This window comes from Lepisosteus oculatus, chromosome 5 (assembly GCF_040954835.1).
Source record: "Lepisosteus oculatus isolate fLepOcu1 chromosome 5, fLepOcu1.hap2, whole genome shotgun sequence".
In the NCBI taxonomy this organism is placed as follows: Eukaryota; Metazoa; Chordata; class Actinopteri; order Semionotiformes; family Lepisosteidae; genus Lepisosteus; species Lepisosteus oculatus.
Window position 1 is genome coordinate 9172006 of NC_090700.1, and position 19933 is coordinate 9191938.

The 19933-nt window shown below is 36.1% G+C and overlaps 2 protein-coding genes across 2 annotated transcripts in view; one reads left to right on the top strand and one right to left on the bottom strand.

Annotated features, from left to right (window-relative positions):
• Positions 1-6304, top strand: part of cmah (cytidine monophospho-N-acetylneuraminic acid hydroxylase) — a 31220-nt gene extending 24916 nt beyond the window's left edge. The window contains exons 14-15 of the mRNA XM_006628073.3: positions 4000-4115; positions 4672-6304. Coding sequence (XP_006628136.2) covers positions 4000-4115; positions 4672-4774 — 219 coding nt within the window. The 3' untranslated portion in view covers positions 4775-6304. The remainder of the gene's footprint in view (positions 1-3999; positions 4116-4671) is intronic.
• LOC102695517 (protein FAM181B) lies at positions 6295-10256 on the bottom strand. The gene has a single exon (XM_015341589.2). It carries the CDS (start codon positions 10070-10072, stop codon positions 9092-9094), a length of 981 nt encoding a protein of 326 aa, XP_015197075.1. The 5' UTR covers positions 10073-10256; the 3' UTR covers positions 6295-9091.
• Between the last annotated feature and the right edge of the window lie 9677 nt (positions 10257-19933).

Genomic DNA, 19933 nt, shown 5'->3' on the forward strand with positions numbered 1-19933 from the left:
GTCTGCTATCATTTCCATGGCTGTCAGTGAATGTTTCTAATGACTGAACAAACAATTCTTCTATATTGTGCTTTACTACTGTGAAGTCATAAAACTGACTCTTCATATAAATATTTACCCATGAATACAACAGGAAGAAAGCAACTTCAACAGATCGAGAGATCCGAGGTTAACAACTAATTCTGTTGCAAGCAAATGTACTGTATAAAATATTATACAAAACGTATACCTTTTTACAGTCATCTAGAAAATAGTCAAAGACTATAATGACAAATACTTTGTGAATTTTAGAACTCCTCTTTTCTTGAATGCATTGCTTCCTTGCATGTAGCAAACAATTGTGAAACCGAAGAGCCAACTCAAACATCTTCCTCATCACCACCATTGACCACAGCAAATTTGTTTCTCAGGCTATAAAACTCAGAGATGTTTGCTAGCTATTCATCAGGTGCGCAGCTGCCAGATATGCTCAGTAATGTTGTGCCAAAAGGTTTCTTTTGACAGCAAACTCCAAATGTACGTAGCAAGGTTTAGAAATAGCATGCTTTCTTACTCATACAAGGATGTATCTTTTCTATATATCAAAGGCATAATATAACACATGGCCTTTATAGCTTCATACTTCTTATTATATTATTTTATTCTGGTCCTGCACATTCTTTGTAGATAGGTGTAGTCCTGTGATAAAGGGATAAACTTGCTGTTAAGCTGACGAGGCTTGTTAGCAGCACCCCTGTTAAAATTCTGACCCTAGAGACTCATCAGAACTCAAGAGATTAAGCAAGGTCAGCAGAAAGACTGAAGATCTAAGGAAAACCAGGTCACTGAAGTAGAAGTTGCTGGTGACCAGTAGGGGGTGCTCTCTGTAAGAGCCTGTTAGCTAGTCTTCCCCATGTCCTCACCACTACACAAATCAGAGGTAAAAAACTCAAAGGATGCAGAAAAAGCAACATTTTAAAATTAGATATTAAAATATCATAGACAACCCTCTTCTTTTAAATAAATATCTCCTAATAAAATGTAGAGTTTTACATAAAATGTCCTATAATCTAGGCTGAGTAAAGCTAGAAGGGGAAATTGGGGCATAATGACTCACTGTCTTTGTGAATCTCTCTATTGACATTGTTTCAACCAGAAAGTAACGTTAAAGTTTATTTTTATAAGCAAATCTCAAAACAACATTGTTACCATCACACTCCATTTCACGAGCACCCGATTAAAGTCGGATCGTCTGTGAGTTTTTCAGTATTGACACTCACCACTCACGCCAGTTTCCTTCGAGTAGGGGAAATCAATAAGTACGTTAGTTCCAACGCCATTACCACAGGTTAGCCACTTCAGGACTACTGTTTCAGCCGGCTTGCCCATGGTGGAAAGAAAACATTGTACACATTAATCAGTTCCAGCTGAAGACACCAGTTCCATAATTAACAACATTTCAAATCATTTCAATCAATTCAAACCGTGTATGTGTCACGTGAAACTCACATTTCCTATATTGCAGGGACATTATGTCATACTTAAACTGTAAGGATACACCGTAAAAGAAGAACGGAGAAGTCTAATAAATACAACTGCAGTTTCATCACATTAATTCCTCCCCTTCGTAACTGTAGAAATGTCTTTTAGGCGCTCGTATTTTAGCTTTGCAATTATAAACAAATATTATTTCATGTTAATTACTTGATTGAAGCCAAGCCTATTAAGTTATACACACCTTAACAAATAATGCCTATTAAAATTCAAACGTTTTAGTTGTAATATGTGCCAGACCCTATCATTAAACAGGTGGTTTATTTACATACACAAATACTCACAACGGCTACATAATAAAGTCCAGGAAGCTTTATCCTAGGGCTTTTTCAAGTAAAAAAAAACCCACAACACTCAACAAAAATACATCCTTCCTTACAAGTGTAAGCGCACACATTTAAGAATATGAAACCTTTCGCCAACAGTTAATAATTCTCCATGTAGCCTATTACAAAGATTGAAGGCAATATAGCGGCCTCCTGTGGTAGTTCCGCTACAGCTACAGCTCCCACGGAGCCAAGTGTAAACAAAATCTCTGTGGGAAAATCACTCGTTATTTTAGGAATTACAGGTCACTTAGACTCTCACACAATTTTCTCTGTACGCTAACACTGCTGGAGTTCCTAATTGTGCATGACCATCTTGTGATTATAAAACAATGACACAAAAAGATTGATCGGCCACTTGGAAAGTTTATAAAGCATTCTACTCACCCACTTCAAGTATTTAAAACAAATACGAACGAGAAAACGCGTTTGAATTATTTTTTTGAAAAATTAGTTTGACATACTCAGTATAAAGTCTTAGAAAAGCTCGTCGCTCATGTACGCAAACTCCAAACAGAAGATTTTACTGCGTATTTTAGACAGGTCCGATTTGCCTCTGAATTAACTATTCCTTTCTGATTACAGCTTTATTACCCGGTTCACAATGTTATTTACTGTAATTTATCGTTATTATATTGATTTCTGTATGCATACCTTAGAAGCCTCCCGTATGCCTGAAAGATGAGGCTTCTTCACAAAATGACCTTAACATTAAATAAAGATTTCTAATCATCTGAAGCAGGGGTTCCCAACCGGGGGGTCGTGAGATTGTGATGGAAACGTCAATGTCAAATTAAATAGTCCTATTAATACATAGCAATGAAATCATAAGAAGAAAAACAACAGTAGCAATATTAACATTTTACAAAGAAGAAAATAAGCATGTTGAGATGGTTGCTGTAGCATTTATCTACATTTACTGAATAGTTTGATTTAATTAAAATCTCAAGGGGGTGCTTGAGGCAAATAAAATAGGTTGAAGGGGTTCAGCTGACAGAAAAGGTTGGGAACCCCTGATCTAAAGGAATATCTAATTGGAAAGAAAGCAGAATAGGCAAGAAAAACAAACTGCAGTACCTGAGAGACAGCCACTAGAGGTCATTATTGGCTGATTTCTGACATGGTTTTAATAATTTACGTTGGAGGTGTATTTCGTCCCCGGGGCACATTTTCACGTTGGGATTTTAATTTCACCAGTTTGCTTATCTCAGCAGTCTGCTCATCTCAGCAGTCTCAAACAGATCAAACCTGCAACGGCAAAGGAGACATGCTGTTTCATTGGCAGTAGCTCTTGACTGTTTAAAACATTCATGAGTGAACTCAAACAGAATGAAGGAGAAAAATCCTGGGACTGACCTTAGTCACAAAAAGACTTTTATCTTTCACAGAATTTCATATTTTGACTAAGGCAAACTGAGTGGTGTTTTATTTAGAACGGTGGAAGAAAACTAGATCTAATTTTAAAAGTAGATCTTTGATTAAAACCACTCGTTAAAGACGCTGTTTCTGGGAAATCCAGTTCCCAGTAACATAACTAAATACGTGAAGGTCTGAGGCCACACCACCACCATACAATATGGTTCACAACATTAAATTCTGCTCATCCAATAATTATAAGGAGGTTAACCAGCTTTTAATAGTAAAATAATCTTGAAATATAGTCACAGTTATAGTAATGCTGTCTTGATTTTCTGCCCTAATACAAAGATTTTTTAATGCGAAGGGTAGTAACGGAGATCTTAGTGTGTAATGAGTCTTTTATAGACTCTTTTTATTATGGCTTAGGAGTTCAGAAATTTGAGATTAATACCTGGGTGCAAACTGTACATGCTACAGTACACATATAGTGGAAATCATAACAATATCCTATGAAACCTCTACTGGAACATAATTTTAAGATATTCCAGTCACTAAAGATGCAGAACATACAGGAAGAAACTCTTCATCGGGGTTTTTGGAAAAATCCTGTCTTGTTTTTTAACAGCAAAAAAAAAAATCTAAGCTAAAAACTCTAAGCAAACAAAGACTTTATTAAGGTGGGTGATCACACTCCACAGTAGATCATAATGACCCCTCCCAGTACTCACACCTGTTGTGAATTGCCGTCACTCAACGAGCATATCTTTGGAAACTCTTTCAGATAAAGAACAGAGCAGGAGTCATGCGCCATGTGGTTAAAAATGGACTATTATGGGATGATCTTTACATTGGCTTCCAGAACAGACTCAGCCGAGACCCAGACATTTATCACCACAGGTCTGTAGAACCACATTCTACCAGCCAGCTAGAAATCTTTTCCAACAGTAAAACACACTGCATTCTTCCAACATGTGCCTAAGAATGTTTGTGTTTCATCTGCTTTCTCGGAACTTAACTGTGTTTTTCCGTCTTCCTACGTTTATCAGAACGTAATTCATTGCTATTGGAAGTGATTCTTTTGGCTGTGTTTAAAAACTGCATTCAGACAGTAAAAATTGTTTGTCACATTTAGAAACTGATCTCTTGTACTAAAAATCCATGTCTAGTAGTATAGAATGTAGGGAATTTTAGACTCCTGAACATATCATCACTGGATTTGCATCCAGCAAAAATACTGCATTTTAACTGACTTTGAATCCCTTTAGTGGTTTTCTCTGTTGCTTTCCAGCTGGGCCAGTGCTGTTCTAGTTCTTTTTTCTGCTTCCTGCACTGTTCACTTGCAGTTCACTTTCACTTTCCTGTGTTCTGGGTACCCTTTTTGATTGGTGGTGGATTCTTTCCCGATGAGAAAAACAAAATGTTTTGTTGGTGCCATTTCCTATCCCATGTACAGGTTTTGGAACCATTTCCAGACAAATCTACCCTTGACCCCTCCAGACTGGGATCTGTTCCTGCAGCGGGTGAATGGGGGAAAGGAGAACAACAATGAAAACTGAAGCTGCTGACAATTGAAGAACCATACTTTTACTTAACATTGTGCTGTATACCAGCTTTAACCGTTACACAAACAACACATGATTTGTGTGTGTTGTTGAGCTAATTTCTTACTAATTACTGCTGAGACTTTTGGAATCACATTTGAAATCTGATATTTATTTAGGTTAAATACAATGTACTCTATTGTATGATTCATGAAATCTGCTTCCTGCTAGAGATTTTATCCTAATCATAGACTGTAATCATAGTGTTATAGGCTGTCTCCAGGAATGATGTTAGAACTTAAATTTTTCTGGTTAATTGTGTGGGGAAATACTTGACATTATTTAAATGTACTTTTTTTATTATCATCTTTACAATGAAGGGGTCTGCTAAACTTCAAGATATTTGCAGTTACTACAGTAATTAACTTACTTACAGATAAGCACAACTGTAATAGCACACAATATGACATATAGATTCATTTATAAAACCATTTAACCACAATGCTGGTTGTTTACAACTTAACTAAGAATGATTGAAATATGGATTAGCAATATTTTTATGGACCTTGATTTTTTTTCAGAAGGGCTATTCATATTTTAAGTGGCCCTTAAAATTGTAGAGGTAAAATATTAAAATCTGACAATTTTAGTTAAGGGGTAATGAGAAAATCTTTGTGTTTCTCTTCACCGTTTTAAAGATACTGTTGCTTTTAGACAACTGTACAATGACAATGTTTTTAAAGAAAGATATGATCCCTCAAAAAACAAATTGTTTGCTTTCATCAAATTTTGATAGTTATGCACAGAGATCATCTTTGTGCAAGGAACAACTGGTGAATAATGATAGGTTAACTTTTTGTAGTAGCAGTATTTTAGATGGTGAATAAAAACACTTCATAAAAATAAAACGAAAATGAAAAACAAAAAATAAAATGCACAAAATATTTATTCAATTTTAGACAGAAAAAGCAAAAGCTTTTTACCAAAATTAAACCACATGCTCCTCCTTTTTTGCTCTTGAAAAACTGAATATTGTTACAGACCACCAGGGGGAGATATGAAGATATATATAGCGGCCCGAAATCATCAAGTAGAAGCTCTTAATAAAAGTATTTTTATTAGCTTAATCATTCCATGTATTCAGTATGACATAAATCAAAGGAAAGCATCATAGACTATTTAATTTTACCATGCTTAATACCATGTATTTAGCATTTTAGCTATTTAAAATCAATTAAAAAAATTAACACTAATATTTTTTAATCTATTTTAAAACTTTTTAGATTATTTTAAATTGTTTGATTTAAAATCATATGTATTCTATCTTAAAGTTTCTAAATTATTAAGATACCATGGGTTTGTTAGCACTAGAACCGTTTTGCACCTCAAAGCTTTGTGAATCTACAGGTACATGAAAGCAGGAATGTTTTACTCGGTTTTATCTGTTTTAGAAGCAAATTCTGATTAATAAACGTTTGTACAATGAGTCTAATAGATATGTAATTTCTGCAATAACCTGAAAATAAAAGGTGAAGATTTCATGGAGGCATGCATTAATGTCATTAATTGCATCCTTAAATACCAGCAAGCTCACATGCAACAATACAACAGACTTTGATGGAAATAAAGACCAGCTTTATTTTGTTCTCTGGTATGATCAGATTACAGCAGTACACATATGTTTGTGTTTCACTGATACCGTAAGTCTTCAAATCAACGATACAATTTGCAGTCATCAGAACCGGAACAGGTACATTTTACTGTTCAAAACCACTCTTGGCACTCTTGCCCAGTAATTCCAGGTTCCGAAACAGTTAAATCCACCTACAAATTAAGAATAACGAGCAACTGCAGAAATCTGATAACTTTTGCAAAATCAAGATACCACTCCTTTATTACCATAAAGAAGCATTCAATCAGTCAAGATGCCGTTTTTACAGAGAGAATGGTTTCAGATAAATTATTTTGTATTGTAATCATTATTCACATGTATTTCTCTATTTTTTTGTTTCACTTTTCTCGCTTTAAGATAGTTCTGTTAATAAAGCGCAATGTATTCTTAATGTACTTTCCCCAGTCAATTAATAACATGAGGCTGACTATTAGGTTAAATGTCACATTGAGATATCAGCCTATGTTAGTGTACATTCATGAAGTGTTGCAAGGTATTCTCTGAAATCCAGGTGGACGTTTACTGTTCAGTCTTGGGATGTGGAAGACAGTGCCATAAAGGGTAAATATAGCATTAATTAGGACTTTAAAAATCCTAAACCTCCATTCAAAGCCTTGTTTCTTTATACAATAGAAAAAGACATTCGTCTACTTTCATCTATGACTCTCTAACAAGCAATAACCTCAGTGATTATGTTTTTGAAATTTCAGTTCAAATACGTTAAAATACTACAGAAAAGAAATGGTGTATATTTGGGGGAAACACGGAGTGAAAACACGGGCTGAATAATTACTTGTACCAAAAAATCTTGTGTCAGTAGCTCTCCTCAGAGGCTGGATAAGTCATTCTTTATTTAACCTCCATTTCTTGATCAAAACATACTTTTTTATTTAAAAAAAACATTTTAAGAGAAAAGGATAGCAAGCCACATACATTAGCAAATCAAATCTGCTAATTATATATGCCAGAGCAACAAGTATTAGTTATGTTATGAGACGGTTAAGAGAGAATAGAGAGATGTTTAAAAAGAAGTTAGATTGTCTTTCACAAATTAAGAATATAGTGACGACAATCCTTGTCAGCTTAAGAACTAAAACAGACTAATTTAGAATAGAACAAACTGTTTTCTACTTCTTCAATTGTATTTGGGCCCGAATTTAATAAATAAATATAATGGGTTGTGAATATGTTTATACAGCTTTATGCCTCCCACATACTTAAACTTCATATTATTGACATCTTTAATTGAATTCATCTGTTATTTACAGTTTCCTCATGGGGCTAATATTCCAAATTAAAATGACAAAATAAAAAAAGGACTTTTATCTTAGTCAATTCACTCCATCGAATAGTATGTGTTGAGTTACTTTTTCTCCTACTTTCACCTTTTTTCAAAGGTAGGTTTCAATATTAAATAATTTAAGGGCAACATATCAACATTAAATGCTTTGTCAGATGCTTTATTTTACTAAGGATTTTTTTAGATATATAAAACAATCTACTCTGAGCAGCAGTGCAAATAAAATCTTTTTTATTTCTGGACATTGGATGAACTGCCTCTTAGCACTGCAGAAGACGTCTGCTTCCTACAGTTTTGCTGTATGTATACCATTCAGGAGACAATCATATTTGTTGACAACTAACTAATGAAAGCAACACAGGTAGAAAAAGGCTCAGTCTGTTGTTTGCTCTGCCCTAGATACTGGAGCTTGGAGTGATAAAATTTGGATGAAACACAGTTAACTTCTTAGCCACTGTTTAACTTCTTGTTTTGTAGATTTCTCTCATGCTGTTACTGCCAGCAGTTTCAATGTTTCTCCTTGAAAGTAAGTTGAATTTACCACCTTACTGATTTATAAAGTTATGCAATAATGTCAAGTGCATCTCATCTGATAATATTTTAGACATCAACCCTTCAAACCTATAATGGGATGCCATTAAAACTTTAAAACTCTACTATATAACATCTGCAAATATATTTAACAGAACACTAATGTAAGAAAAACATTGCAGCTCTTTCTTAATAGGTGGGATGCACTGTGATGCAGAAAATATTTGATAGAAGGCATCAACTCCGTTATATTACAAGGATAGCACAAGGATTAAACAAAAATTAGATTAATTACATGAGATAGCAGTATTTCTGAGACAATGATTATGAAAATCAACAAATTACAAAATTATGGTCACCATTGCAACTCCCTGAGGAAAAATAAAATGGCTGATAACCTGTTAGCAAGTTCCTGTTTCAAAATGCCAATACTAAATAATTCACATCAAATTTCATAAAACATGAAACCTTCAACTTTCAGTCTTCATAGGCCCATAATACAGTATTGTACAAGCATAGTGAAGCAAAACTGGACTGTGCACATTTTTCTTGTAAGAAAAAATGTCTTATTTTTCTAAGATTTAAGCAATGAAATCTCAAGGAGATGATTAGGTGTTATTTGTAGATTATTGAAAGAGGTTGTCAATTTAACAAACATTTAATTGTTATGAAGGATCAGGCCAGTGTAAGATATGAGACCTTAAGTGCATATAAACTAATGCACTGACAGAATTTAACTGATGCTTTGTTGTTATTAATCAGCACTTTGTTTTCCATTTTTTTTATTTCCACAGCAGGAAGTTCATCAAGATGCAATAAATATGTTATTTCAAAGTGAAGAAAAATTGGTTCTGTTATATCCACTGCTGTAGTCGTACTGTGGAAGGGAGCAATCTGTGAAAAAATGGGCGAACATAGGCATGCCTGAAGCATTTTCCTCTTGGGGCGACGTTACAGCCGAGTCAGAATGGCAATATACAGGGGGCTGCACCGGAATAGTCCTCATATTCTCATTTACATTTAAGCTGCAGATCCCTGTTTTTTTACTGGGGCTGCTGCAAGTACTCCAGGGCTCTGTGTATAAGAATCCCCCAACCAAATGCTGAGGATCATAAGATCCAGGTTCCAAAGCCGCCTCTTGCTGGATTCTCACCGGCACACCTTGGAAGGCATCGTGATCGGCGATCATGTTGCTGTAATCTGGCCCAAGGAGTTCGAAAAATTCTGCTGCTTCGGGATTGCCTCGTTCCAGGTCCTTAAGGGTCATGCCGGAAGTGGACGTGACTTTGGAGCTGTTGGCAGGCTCTGTGAAGAAGGAACGGGGGAGGTTGCGGTGTCGCAGGGGCAGTTTCTTCCCTTTCTCCGCTCTGATGTCCTTTACCGAGTCAAAAAGGGCAGCCAGGCTCTTGCTTTGCAAATTGGACTGGATCCCCTCCCTCTTCGGTGGAGGTTTGCACTGGAAGCTGGTGCCGGGGTTGGACTGGGGTGAACCTTGTCTCTTAACAGCCTCCTGCCCTCCACTCCCAGGTGTGATCATGCCTGTGCACCTCTTGATCTGCTTCTGCAGGTACTTTCGGTGGTTCACTTTCCTCCTGGACTTCACCGGCTTGTCCAGTGCCAACTTGATGTTGCTGGAAGCTGAGTCAATAAAGCTCAGAAGGTCCCTGGTGGTCTCCTTGAAGTCTCCTTCACAATCCATCTCACCCAGGACGCCCCCGTCAAAGCTTTTGTCCATTTCGTATTCCATGACAGACCCAGGAAAACAAAAATGCATAAAGTGGGGGGTCATGATCGCAGCCTGAACAGCCATTTCCTTGTAAAAAGGTGACTTATTCCTCCTACACTTTCTAGTGCATCCCTCAAAAAAGTAGGAATCTAAGCGGACATTTTTCTTGTTTGTTTTCTTGCTCCAGGGTGGGATTGCAAACCCTTGGTCTTGGCGATTGCAGTTCAACACTTTGAAACTCTCTCAAGCTGATGTCTAACTGACAGTGTGAGGGAAAGCTCAGGGATTTTTCAGGGGGCTGGACTGATGATGTCAGAACATCAAAGGGGAGGGTCTGGAGGACCCCAGGACTTAACTCTTTGCTCACGCTTGACCACCTGCATCTTAGAAGGATTTGTCCAAGAAGTCCTGCTGTGACGAGAAACAATAGCTACTTAGAATAGCGCCTTTTCTTATTTTTATTTCATTATGCTAGCAAGTATAAAGATTACCTGATTGGTAAAACATAATTTATGCTGTGATGCTTTAACAGGTTAAAACTGAAAGCCATCAATAAGGAAAATCATGTATTTACACTACTGGGGTTTGTACAGATGCAGAGAATTTTCTTTTTTATATGAATTCATTAAATCGCTCATTACAATTTTAAAAGTTGTTCTGAAAACATGAAAAATATAGATACATTACTACCAAAAGCAACCTCACATAGTTAAATTGAATTATAATGTGACTTCTCAAGAAAAAAAAATACCGCACCATACTCCACTAATTCAATTTCTGTGAGTAATTTTTTCTTAAAAATGTGTTAAAAACCTGCCTCAAGATAGTTCATGATTGTATTTATTGAAGCTTTATTTTATAAAATGGAGGCCTTCATGGGGTTTTTAATCAGTAGAATTGCTATGTTGTGGTACTATTTCAACAGGTAGCACAACTGATTGGAGGGAAGGCCTTGCAGACATGCACACAAAAAAAACAACAAGGAGAAGCTGCTTTTTAAGAAAATGATTTACAAAATTCTGTCTTGTAGTCATTTTGCAGTCATCACAACAAAAAGCATTTTTTGTATTTGCATAGGAATTTGATTCTAGCATTCAGAATTCTGCATAATATGTTCATGTATTCAATTAAGAAAACAATTATATTAGAGTAATTTGACTTATTGTGTTCCAAGTTTAACACATGTAACCTAAACTGTGTGTGTCTCAGATTTGGTCAAATTTTCTTCACGTTAGAACAAATACAATTTGGGTCTCACACGTGTCAGATAGGTAACGTCAATGAATGTCTTTTTAAATGTGGGAACTCTTTTTCCAAATTTCCTGTCTCCTATCCTTCTTCCCCGTTTTTCATGAATAGCAGATTAATGGTTGCATACTGCATTTGACTTGCAGTAAATGAATATCCGGTGAATTTAAGAAGGGGTTAAAAGATCCAGATCCTATTATGCTGTCCTGAATTCATGCCATTAAATGGCTTAAGAAGCTCAGATACGGTTTGGTGGAGCACTTTATCACATCCTAAAACTCATAGCAGCTCGGACCTAAGCTTATTTTGCATAATTTCTTTTACATTCACATTATTTCCAGTAGCTCCATGTAAGTGATGTTAGAATTACATTTCTAAGTTCTTGAAATAGTTTTAAATTGGTGTCCAAAGATAACATTCAAGAAAATGTATCACTTGTATGAAAAGAAAATTACCAAAGTATTTTTATTCTTTTTTTATTAGACTTGTAGCACAATATTTCATATCTCATCAGGGATGATTCAGTATTATAGAATAAATGTTTGTATTATAAGGTGTTATTCTAGTGTTATTTTTATATGTACATTTCAAGACTCCAGGGATGACCTCTGAAAAAGGGGAAATATTCTTACATTAACATATAGTTATTTGTAAACTAAATCCAAAATAGCTTCTTCCTTTAAATAGATAAACTATAGACTTGAGCAGGAGTTATTTTTTACCTGTACTCTATATTGTACCACATACAATACACTGTGATCGGACAAAAATTAAGTTATAACTAATAATCCAAAGTAAAGAAAATCTAAATGTAAAGCTCCAAGAGAAAGGTGGTTATCATTAAAATACCTCTTCAAACATGGGAGGATTAAGAGTCTGCTCTCAAAAAGAGAGTAGCAAACCATCAAGAAATCTAAGACATAAGTACTGATATTTATAAATTACGACAGGTAATCCATAAGACCTTTCCCAGAGTTCAAATATTTAATAATCATTTAGAAGAAAGACATCAACTTTAATTGCTTTTGAAAATGTTTTTCAACATTGATTATTTTGAACTCAAATTATCAGAACATGGCTTGGGAGTGACTTTTTCACAGCCTGAAAGACAAGTGGTAATCTGCCTCCTTCTCTTCAATCCAAACACTGCTATCAATGGATAGAGTTTGTAAAATCATGTGGGAGAATCAGTTTCTATGGGAAAATCTCTGTACTCCAACAGGTGCCACTGTTTCAGAGCTTCTTCTCCCTTTTCTCGATTGTGTCTTAATCTGCTCATGGTGAAAGTTGATTTCTTGTGCATTCCCATATCAGTGGGAATTTCTGCCCCGGCCTGACAACTATTATGGGCTGCCTTTGACGTACAGCCCTACAGGGTCTAAATAGCTCCTATTCTTCCCCAGCAGTGAAAGGGAGCTTTGTGCCAGAGATTCATTAAACTGCACCTCACAGCCCTTCGTAAAATGGGGCTCAATAATGAACAGTCGATTTAACTGGAAAAGCTGCCGGAGCTGTTAAATTAAAGGGGAATAAAGTGCAGTTCAAACTCAGTGTGCCAGAAGAAATGTTGACCTTAAGAAATCCACGGTATGACTGAAACTACCCTGTAAACAATGATGCATTTACAGGAAGTTTATTTGCAAGCATAGGACTAGCTGAGAACCAGGGAGACCTGCATATTTCTGTGTGTACGTGTGCTGTCAGACGCTTTTGCAGGAGAGAAACATTGGGAATCTAGACAGGTCTAACACCTCCGTTAAAATCTTTGACGTTATTTAGACTTTAAAATGTGACTATATAAATAATCAAGGAATCTAAACAAAGACATACTGTAGATGCAAAGCCATTCCTTCTCCATCAGACTTGACATTTTGCGTAAGTGGCTCAATTATAAACAGTTTCACTGTGCTGCTAAGAATATTAATTTATCAAGAAATTCTCCTTGTCATAAGGAGGTGTTAAATACTATGGGCCTTTACTGTTGTGTGGCATCATCTACCTGTAACTGGCAATCAGTTTAATTTAATGATTTATACAAGCACATGGAAGAACTCTGCAAAAGAGGGGCAACATCTTTATATATATATATTAAATATTCTACACGCATCTAGAAAACATTTGAATAAAGAGAACTATTTGATATTGAACGTTTGATCAGTAGTTGTAAATTTTACAAAGCATTTACTTATGAGAGACTCAGCAGCCCTTATTGTACTAAACATTAAAATTGCTTTATCATTTAGGTACCCAAATGCTTTTTGGTCACCACTAGCATTGCTATAGTAACAGAGTTTCTGGTAATTGCAATCTAAGCTCTTTTTTATGACTAACGTATTTCTGCAATATAGCAATTTCTTAGGCTTGTTCCTGCTAATTACAAGTAGAATGCTTGTACTAATTGCCTATCTAGCCAGTGAAATGAGAATGCACAATGCTTGATCGTTTGTAAAAGGCTATCTATCAGTTGTTCCTGCAATGAAGTACTCTAAAGGATTTTTCTTTTCACAGAAAAGAGGAAGGCCAGGTGCCAAGTCTACAGTGAGATTTTAAAGAGGTGGAGGCAGGAAAGTACACTGTATTTATTTCGATTGAATGTTCAGATTGCTGAAGAAATATAGTACCATTTCATTTTATTTTTGCATCATTTTATTTACAACAATAATATTATAAAAAATGTTGCTGAATAAAAACCATTGATTACAGTTTCTATATTTAAAGTGCTCAGGTATTTAAAATGTATTCAGTTGCGATTATACCGACAAAACTAATGCACTGATGTTACTATGATAAAGAGATGTTAATGATGTTTATCAAAGAGAACATTATTACTTATAAAGGTACAATTTTTATGTTAAATTTAGGAGTAAATAAAACTAAAACGTTGTTGTGAAAAATTGTAGAAATGCAATTTCAAAAAGATTTCCGTAGCTTCATATAAAGATGAACAACTGAAGTTCCTGAACTCATCGTTTTCTAGCTTGAATCAATCTGTTATGCTTTCTCAGTTCTACAAAGAATGTAGGTTACAATACAGCAACTTTGAGTTTTTAATGTGACTGCTGAATTAAGGTTCTTTTAAATGTTATTTTGACAGTATTCCCAAGGATTTTCTATTTTGGTCTTGCTCTGAAAGTGCATTTCAAGGTGATGTAGTGAATCATTCAGTGTTGGGAAAAAGTGAAGGCGTTTTAAAGAGAAAGAGTGAACCGCACAAACTGTCATTATCATGTAAATCCTCCGGGAGAAAGGGGACAGTGAAACTGATAGCACTGATCTAATTATCTGCTGCCCAATACAAGTCTCTGCCCTGAAAGAGACTCACAGACAGCCTGCCATCGACACACAATAAACAGCCATGCAACAATACGAAACGTAGCAACAGTGCAAAAACAAGCTTTTCTCTGCCCACAAAGAACAGTTTTATGAGCATTTTTTTTACACAAAAAGCACAAAGAGAGACTTAAAGAACTATTGATAGCTTCTTCTTTCTGTGTCTTTTCATTCAAAGTCCATAATAACTAGAATTTTAAAGAGTGTATAACCTGAGAAATGTAAAAAATAGAAACCATTTTACTGTCCCCCGCAACTTACAGTACTATTTTTCTGCTTTGCATGTCTATGCAGAACTAAACCAAAGTGTCATTATAAAATGTGCTGATTCATAAAGATTAAAGTGCCTATTATATCATCTGATGAGCTTTTTAAACTAATATATAAGAAATCAATAAAGTTATTTATAAATAGCTTTGTATTACGTACATCTTAAACACTTCTGTCCATAAAAGCTTTTATTCTCTGTTCTCCTACTTACTCCTGTATCTGGCAATATTTTCTGTGAGCCACACATCTTTACTTTACACACATCTAAACTAGTCCAGTTTTTTGTCCAACAAATGACATCAGCAGAAAAATATCTGACATTCAAGTTGCACCACATTGAATGTTCCCCCACTATTGTACTGCCTGGTCACTCACATTAATAAGCCTGACACTCCAATTCCGGAAACAAGCCTCTATAGCTGCAAAAAAGGATTCACAGGTTTGAGGATCAGCGAAGGGGGTGTGCAAATGGTATTTCACAATATAATGGGCCTTGTCACTGACTGTATGCTCAAGCAAAGCCTCAAAGAACCTGCACTTTTAGATTTATCTTATAATACTTTAGACATCGATGATCTTTTGGCATTTTTACTGAAACAAAAGTTCTTCTATTTTGTTTATGAAAATAGAAACAGCCTTTTTTTGCATGTTGGGTTAAGATACATTTTGCTAGTACTTGTATCCCATTTGAAATGGGTTAAAGAAGGTCACTGAGTGTTTAACAAACTCTATCCTGTCCTCCCTGTTGTATTACTCTGGTCTTCATTTTCATTTACTAGAATATAACGTGGTGGTACAGTGCGTGGCATTGCTGCCTCACAGTGCTGGGACCCTGGATTCAATTCTGGGCGTGTGGTGCTATCTGTGTGAAGCTTGTATGTTCTCCCTCTGTTTGTATGTGTTTCCTTCAGCAGCCCTGGTGTGAATGTGTGCTTGCCTGTGTTTGTGTGTGTCTGCCCTGTAATGGATCGATATCCTCTGCAGGGTGCACCCCACTTTACACCCATTGCTTGCTGGGATAGGCTCCAGCTCCCCATCAACCCAGAACTGGAAAAAGCAGTTAAATTGGATGATGGATGGAGCATGCAACATTTTTAAAGTGCTTACAGTGGGATCCCCCCAAAAAAAATTCTGCATAATGTAAAATCTCCAAAAAGCAACATTACAGAAATCCACCTACACAAAGGTTAAAAAAAAAGGGTTAAGCGAGTTCAGTCTCTCAAGAACTCTTGTAAAGAGTTGCCCTACCACCATTACATAACGTTAGGGTAAATGTATAAATCCTCCATCAGCAAAATGGAATGTTCTGTGGGCAATTAATTCTGGAATCACATCAGTCAGGCTAGATGATATTATTCTACAAAGAATTTTTTTGTCAACAGTATTGTTAAAATTGAGTCTAATAGAATAGGTTGCCAGTGTATCCTTTTACCGAAAGAAGAATCTCTTGTTTGGGAGTGATCTGACACTTCCAAAGCGTTCTTCATCAGATGGACCTACCTCTATGAAGAGTTCACTGAACATGGAAGTGCAATAGACAATATAGCACATTATAAAGGCATTCACTGAATTATCAGAATACCACCATTTTCAACCTTCTGGACTTGAAGTTTAAATGATCTGGTTCTCCTGAAGATTTTTGGTACTCAGACTTAATTTTCTTCCCCCTTGTGAATATCACTATGTTGCTACCCTTATTTGTTTCAGTAGATCCTGTTTAGCACCTGTTCAGCATAACATTACATAAGTTGATGAATTGTTTGAAACCAGGTTGCTTAACCGAATGTCTTTCTAGATGATCCACTCTTGCTCCTTCTCTGACAGTAATTTCATCGCCTGCAGGAATGATGCCAAGCAGATTATCAGTGTCATTAAGAAGGGAAGCACATGACCAAAGTTCTCAGGACCACTGCACATCTTTAACTGAAACCCAGAATACTTATTTTGTTGAATCAGGACATTATATAAAAAAGTATCAAAAGTAGCATGTAAGCTTTTTTTCTGCAGGGCTACAGTAAATGTATTTTAAATTAAACTGTTCAATGAGGCTTTCAGATAAATAGGTTAGTTTTGTTTCTACTGCAAATTAAAATAATTGCTTATAAGTTAAATACATTTTAGAATTGAGTTACATACAGCTGGAGAGAGAGGGGGGGTATATTTTTATGTGGAAACTTTCTTTCTTGATTCTTCTGCAGCTCATCAGACATCTTTTGCCATATGTATTTTTGCATGCTAGTGGGACCGATTATGCTGCTAAATTCACAAGTCTCCCTGTCTCCACGTCCTGGGCCAATATGATGTGACACACTGAGGCATAATCTCTCTCCTCTGGTGTGTGGTCTCTGTCTGCATTCTGACACAGACAGGGCTGAGCACTCAGGTCAAGAGGTCGGCAGAATACTAATAAGAAATCTGATTGATGGGAGTTTCAGACAAAAAAGAAAAGGCAACTAAATTAATGACTTCTGCAAAGTCCTGTGGAAAGTTGTAAAAGAACTTTGACTGTTCGGTCCCCTCCCCATGTTTTTTGGGGGGGACAAAGTCACAATCTGAAATTTTAACATTTAACCTAAAGGGAACCTTGAAAGGTACACATCATGAGTGTGCATAACGGAAATATAGACCACTCTTTGATTCCTTGGTGGTATGCAAAGAGAGTGGTGGTACATTACTTCCAGAACTTCTGTTAAATGTTGATTGAGTGCACAGTATTTAACAAGAAACTGACACTGGTACCTGCCGGTCCTTCCGACCTCTTTAATGTATTCTTTATCTAGGAACATCACTAACGAAATACTGTAGGAATCTTTTTTTTTTAATTACATTTACAAGAAAACATGATGTAAGCTCAAAAACAGCACAGGAAAATACTGAAAATCAGCTGATTGAAAAAAAAAAACAATGAACAACACATGGGGAATTTTTTTTTCTTCCCATCCCATTAACATCTGTCAGTAAAAAAAAAAAATATCTGGGTACAAAAAAACAGTCAAGCTAAAGATTATTGCTGGGGAATGAACTACACCTTATTAAAACGAGTACCACTAAAACTCAGACAAGGAGAAACGCATGTAAAGTATATTATAAACCCTCTGCACACTGCCTCCACAAACAAATACAACCCAGATAGTCTGCTTCAGGACCATGCTGATAAAAAGGAATTGACTGACTAGACTGTGTACTGTAAAGGTTATTGGACATCAAGCATCACTTCTCCACTTCTCATCTGTTTCTCCTCCATTCTTCTGTCTCCCCCATGCTGGCTGTCTATAGTATTAATAATGCTATTAGCAGGGAGCCATAAACCGAAGGGCATGGTCTGTCTGGATATAGCAATTTAACGACATCGAGGCTCCCCAGTAAATTGCTTTGTGACCTAAGAATCCCGCAGGTTACCAACATGACTCAGGTTTTCTCAATTTATTGCATTCACCTCCCACCAGTCTTTTTATTAGTACTCTCAGATTTTTTCTTATTAAATCACTAGCCTGTATGAGACCCTTTCTGAGGGAGAGGAAGGCTTACTGTTCAAAAACTAACTGCACATGCAGAGGGGAGGTTGCATATCTTACACTGCCAGTGTACCTCATCAGCACTTTCCTGACATCCGGGCTGCCACTTGATCAAGCCACACATCCATTTTCAGTCCACTTGTCCTGGTGAGCGCCACCCTCAGTGCACTCAATTTAAAATGCAAGACAAGAATCTGGCAAAGATGTAGCCGTGAACTATGATGAACTCACATTTGCAGCAGCTAAGACTAAGACTGGGGTGAATAAGAATTAAATAAGTTGAAAAATTAACGGTCTACTTTCTTGTGGTGGGACTGATGTTTTAGTTGCAACCTGCATAAATGTATGAAGTTAGACAAATGAAATCTTAATTTATAATAATACTGTACAATGAAATACTGCAATATATAATTTATATAACTGTAACAGTAATAATAATTAATGGGGAATGACTATAATATCAGTTTTTAATTAATACCCATAGTGTCTCTCACTGATTCGCAAAGTGGCGAGTCATCCTTAAAAATGGACTGTTGTTTAATAACAGGGAATAAAACGTGCTCCACAAATAATAGTAACAAATAACAATCCTTCTATCTCCAGCTCTTAACTCTTAAGTGAGGCAGACCTTTTCTTAAACTTCCCTAGCTCTTATTCAACAAGCTCAGGGAAGCCAGATATTTTATGGTATTTTCTTTCATCCTCTGAAAGCCAAACACTTCCATCCAAGATTATAGGCCTGACAACCCTGTAAGGAACCGCCAAAAGCAGGCTGATTCTCTTTTCCAAGCACTTGGCAAGCGATAAATAAAGTCCCTAAAAGAACATGAAGGGCTTGATGTTCTTCATGATGCAGTATTTAGTGTGCCAACCTCAATTTATACAGTGTTTGATTGCATCTACCCAACAGATTTCAAATATGAATAACTACAAGTACCACTCGAAAGCAGAGCAGAGAATTCACCGTTTTAGAATCTAAAAGAACTAATTGTGAGTACTATTTATGATGTCTATAAAGCCAAATGGGATTGCTGTATATTACCGTACTGTTCAACACAATGTACTATAGGGGGAGTAAAGAATGGAAGTTAAAACAGGTTTTATGTATTCAGCGGTATATATACATTATTCATAGAATCTCTTTTCCTACAAGCACCTGTTTTTACCTTTCATTAGGTACATCCAACAGTTATTATCCCTGCTAATTTTGGACATTCATATGAAAAGGGGGAAAATAACACAGATGTATTAAAAAAATCTGAGTGTGAAAGGGACTTGCCTGCCATTTTGTTTGCTTTGTGTGAAATCATTATGTAGCAAACAAAGGAAGGATTCAAACCAGTCAAAAGTTACTCCCATGAGAAGACGATTTCTCTTTGTTTGAGCTGCAATTGCCCCACAATGCATTCGGTATGATTAGCAGATCCTGTCATTTCCATTCCCTAATCTACTCTTATCAGTGTGGTTACCTAGTTCCTATTTCTGCATCAGCCAGTGACTTTGACCAGAATAGTTGCCATGGAGACCGCTTTCATAAAAGCTCCTTTGGGGATTTCCTCTGTAGTGAAGACAACATTCATTT

Bases quoted from the DNA above. Each gene is read 5' to 3' on its own strand.
- LOC102695517 (XM_015341589.2), bottom strand. From the start codon at position 10,072: ATGGCTGTTCAGGCTGCGATCATGACCCCCCACTTTATGCATTTTTGT.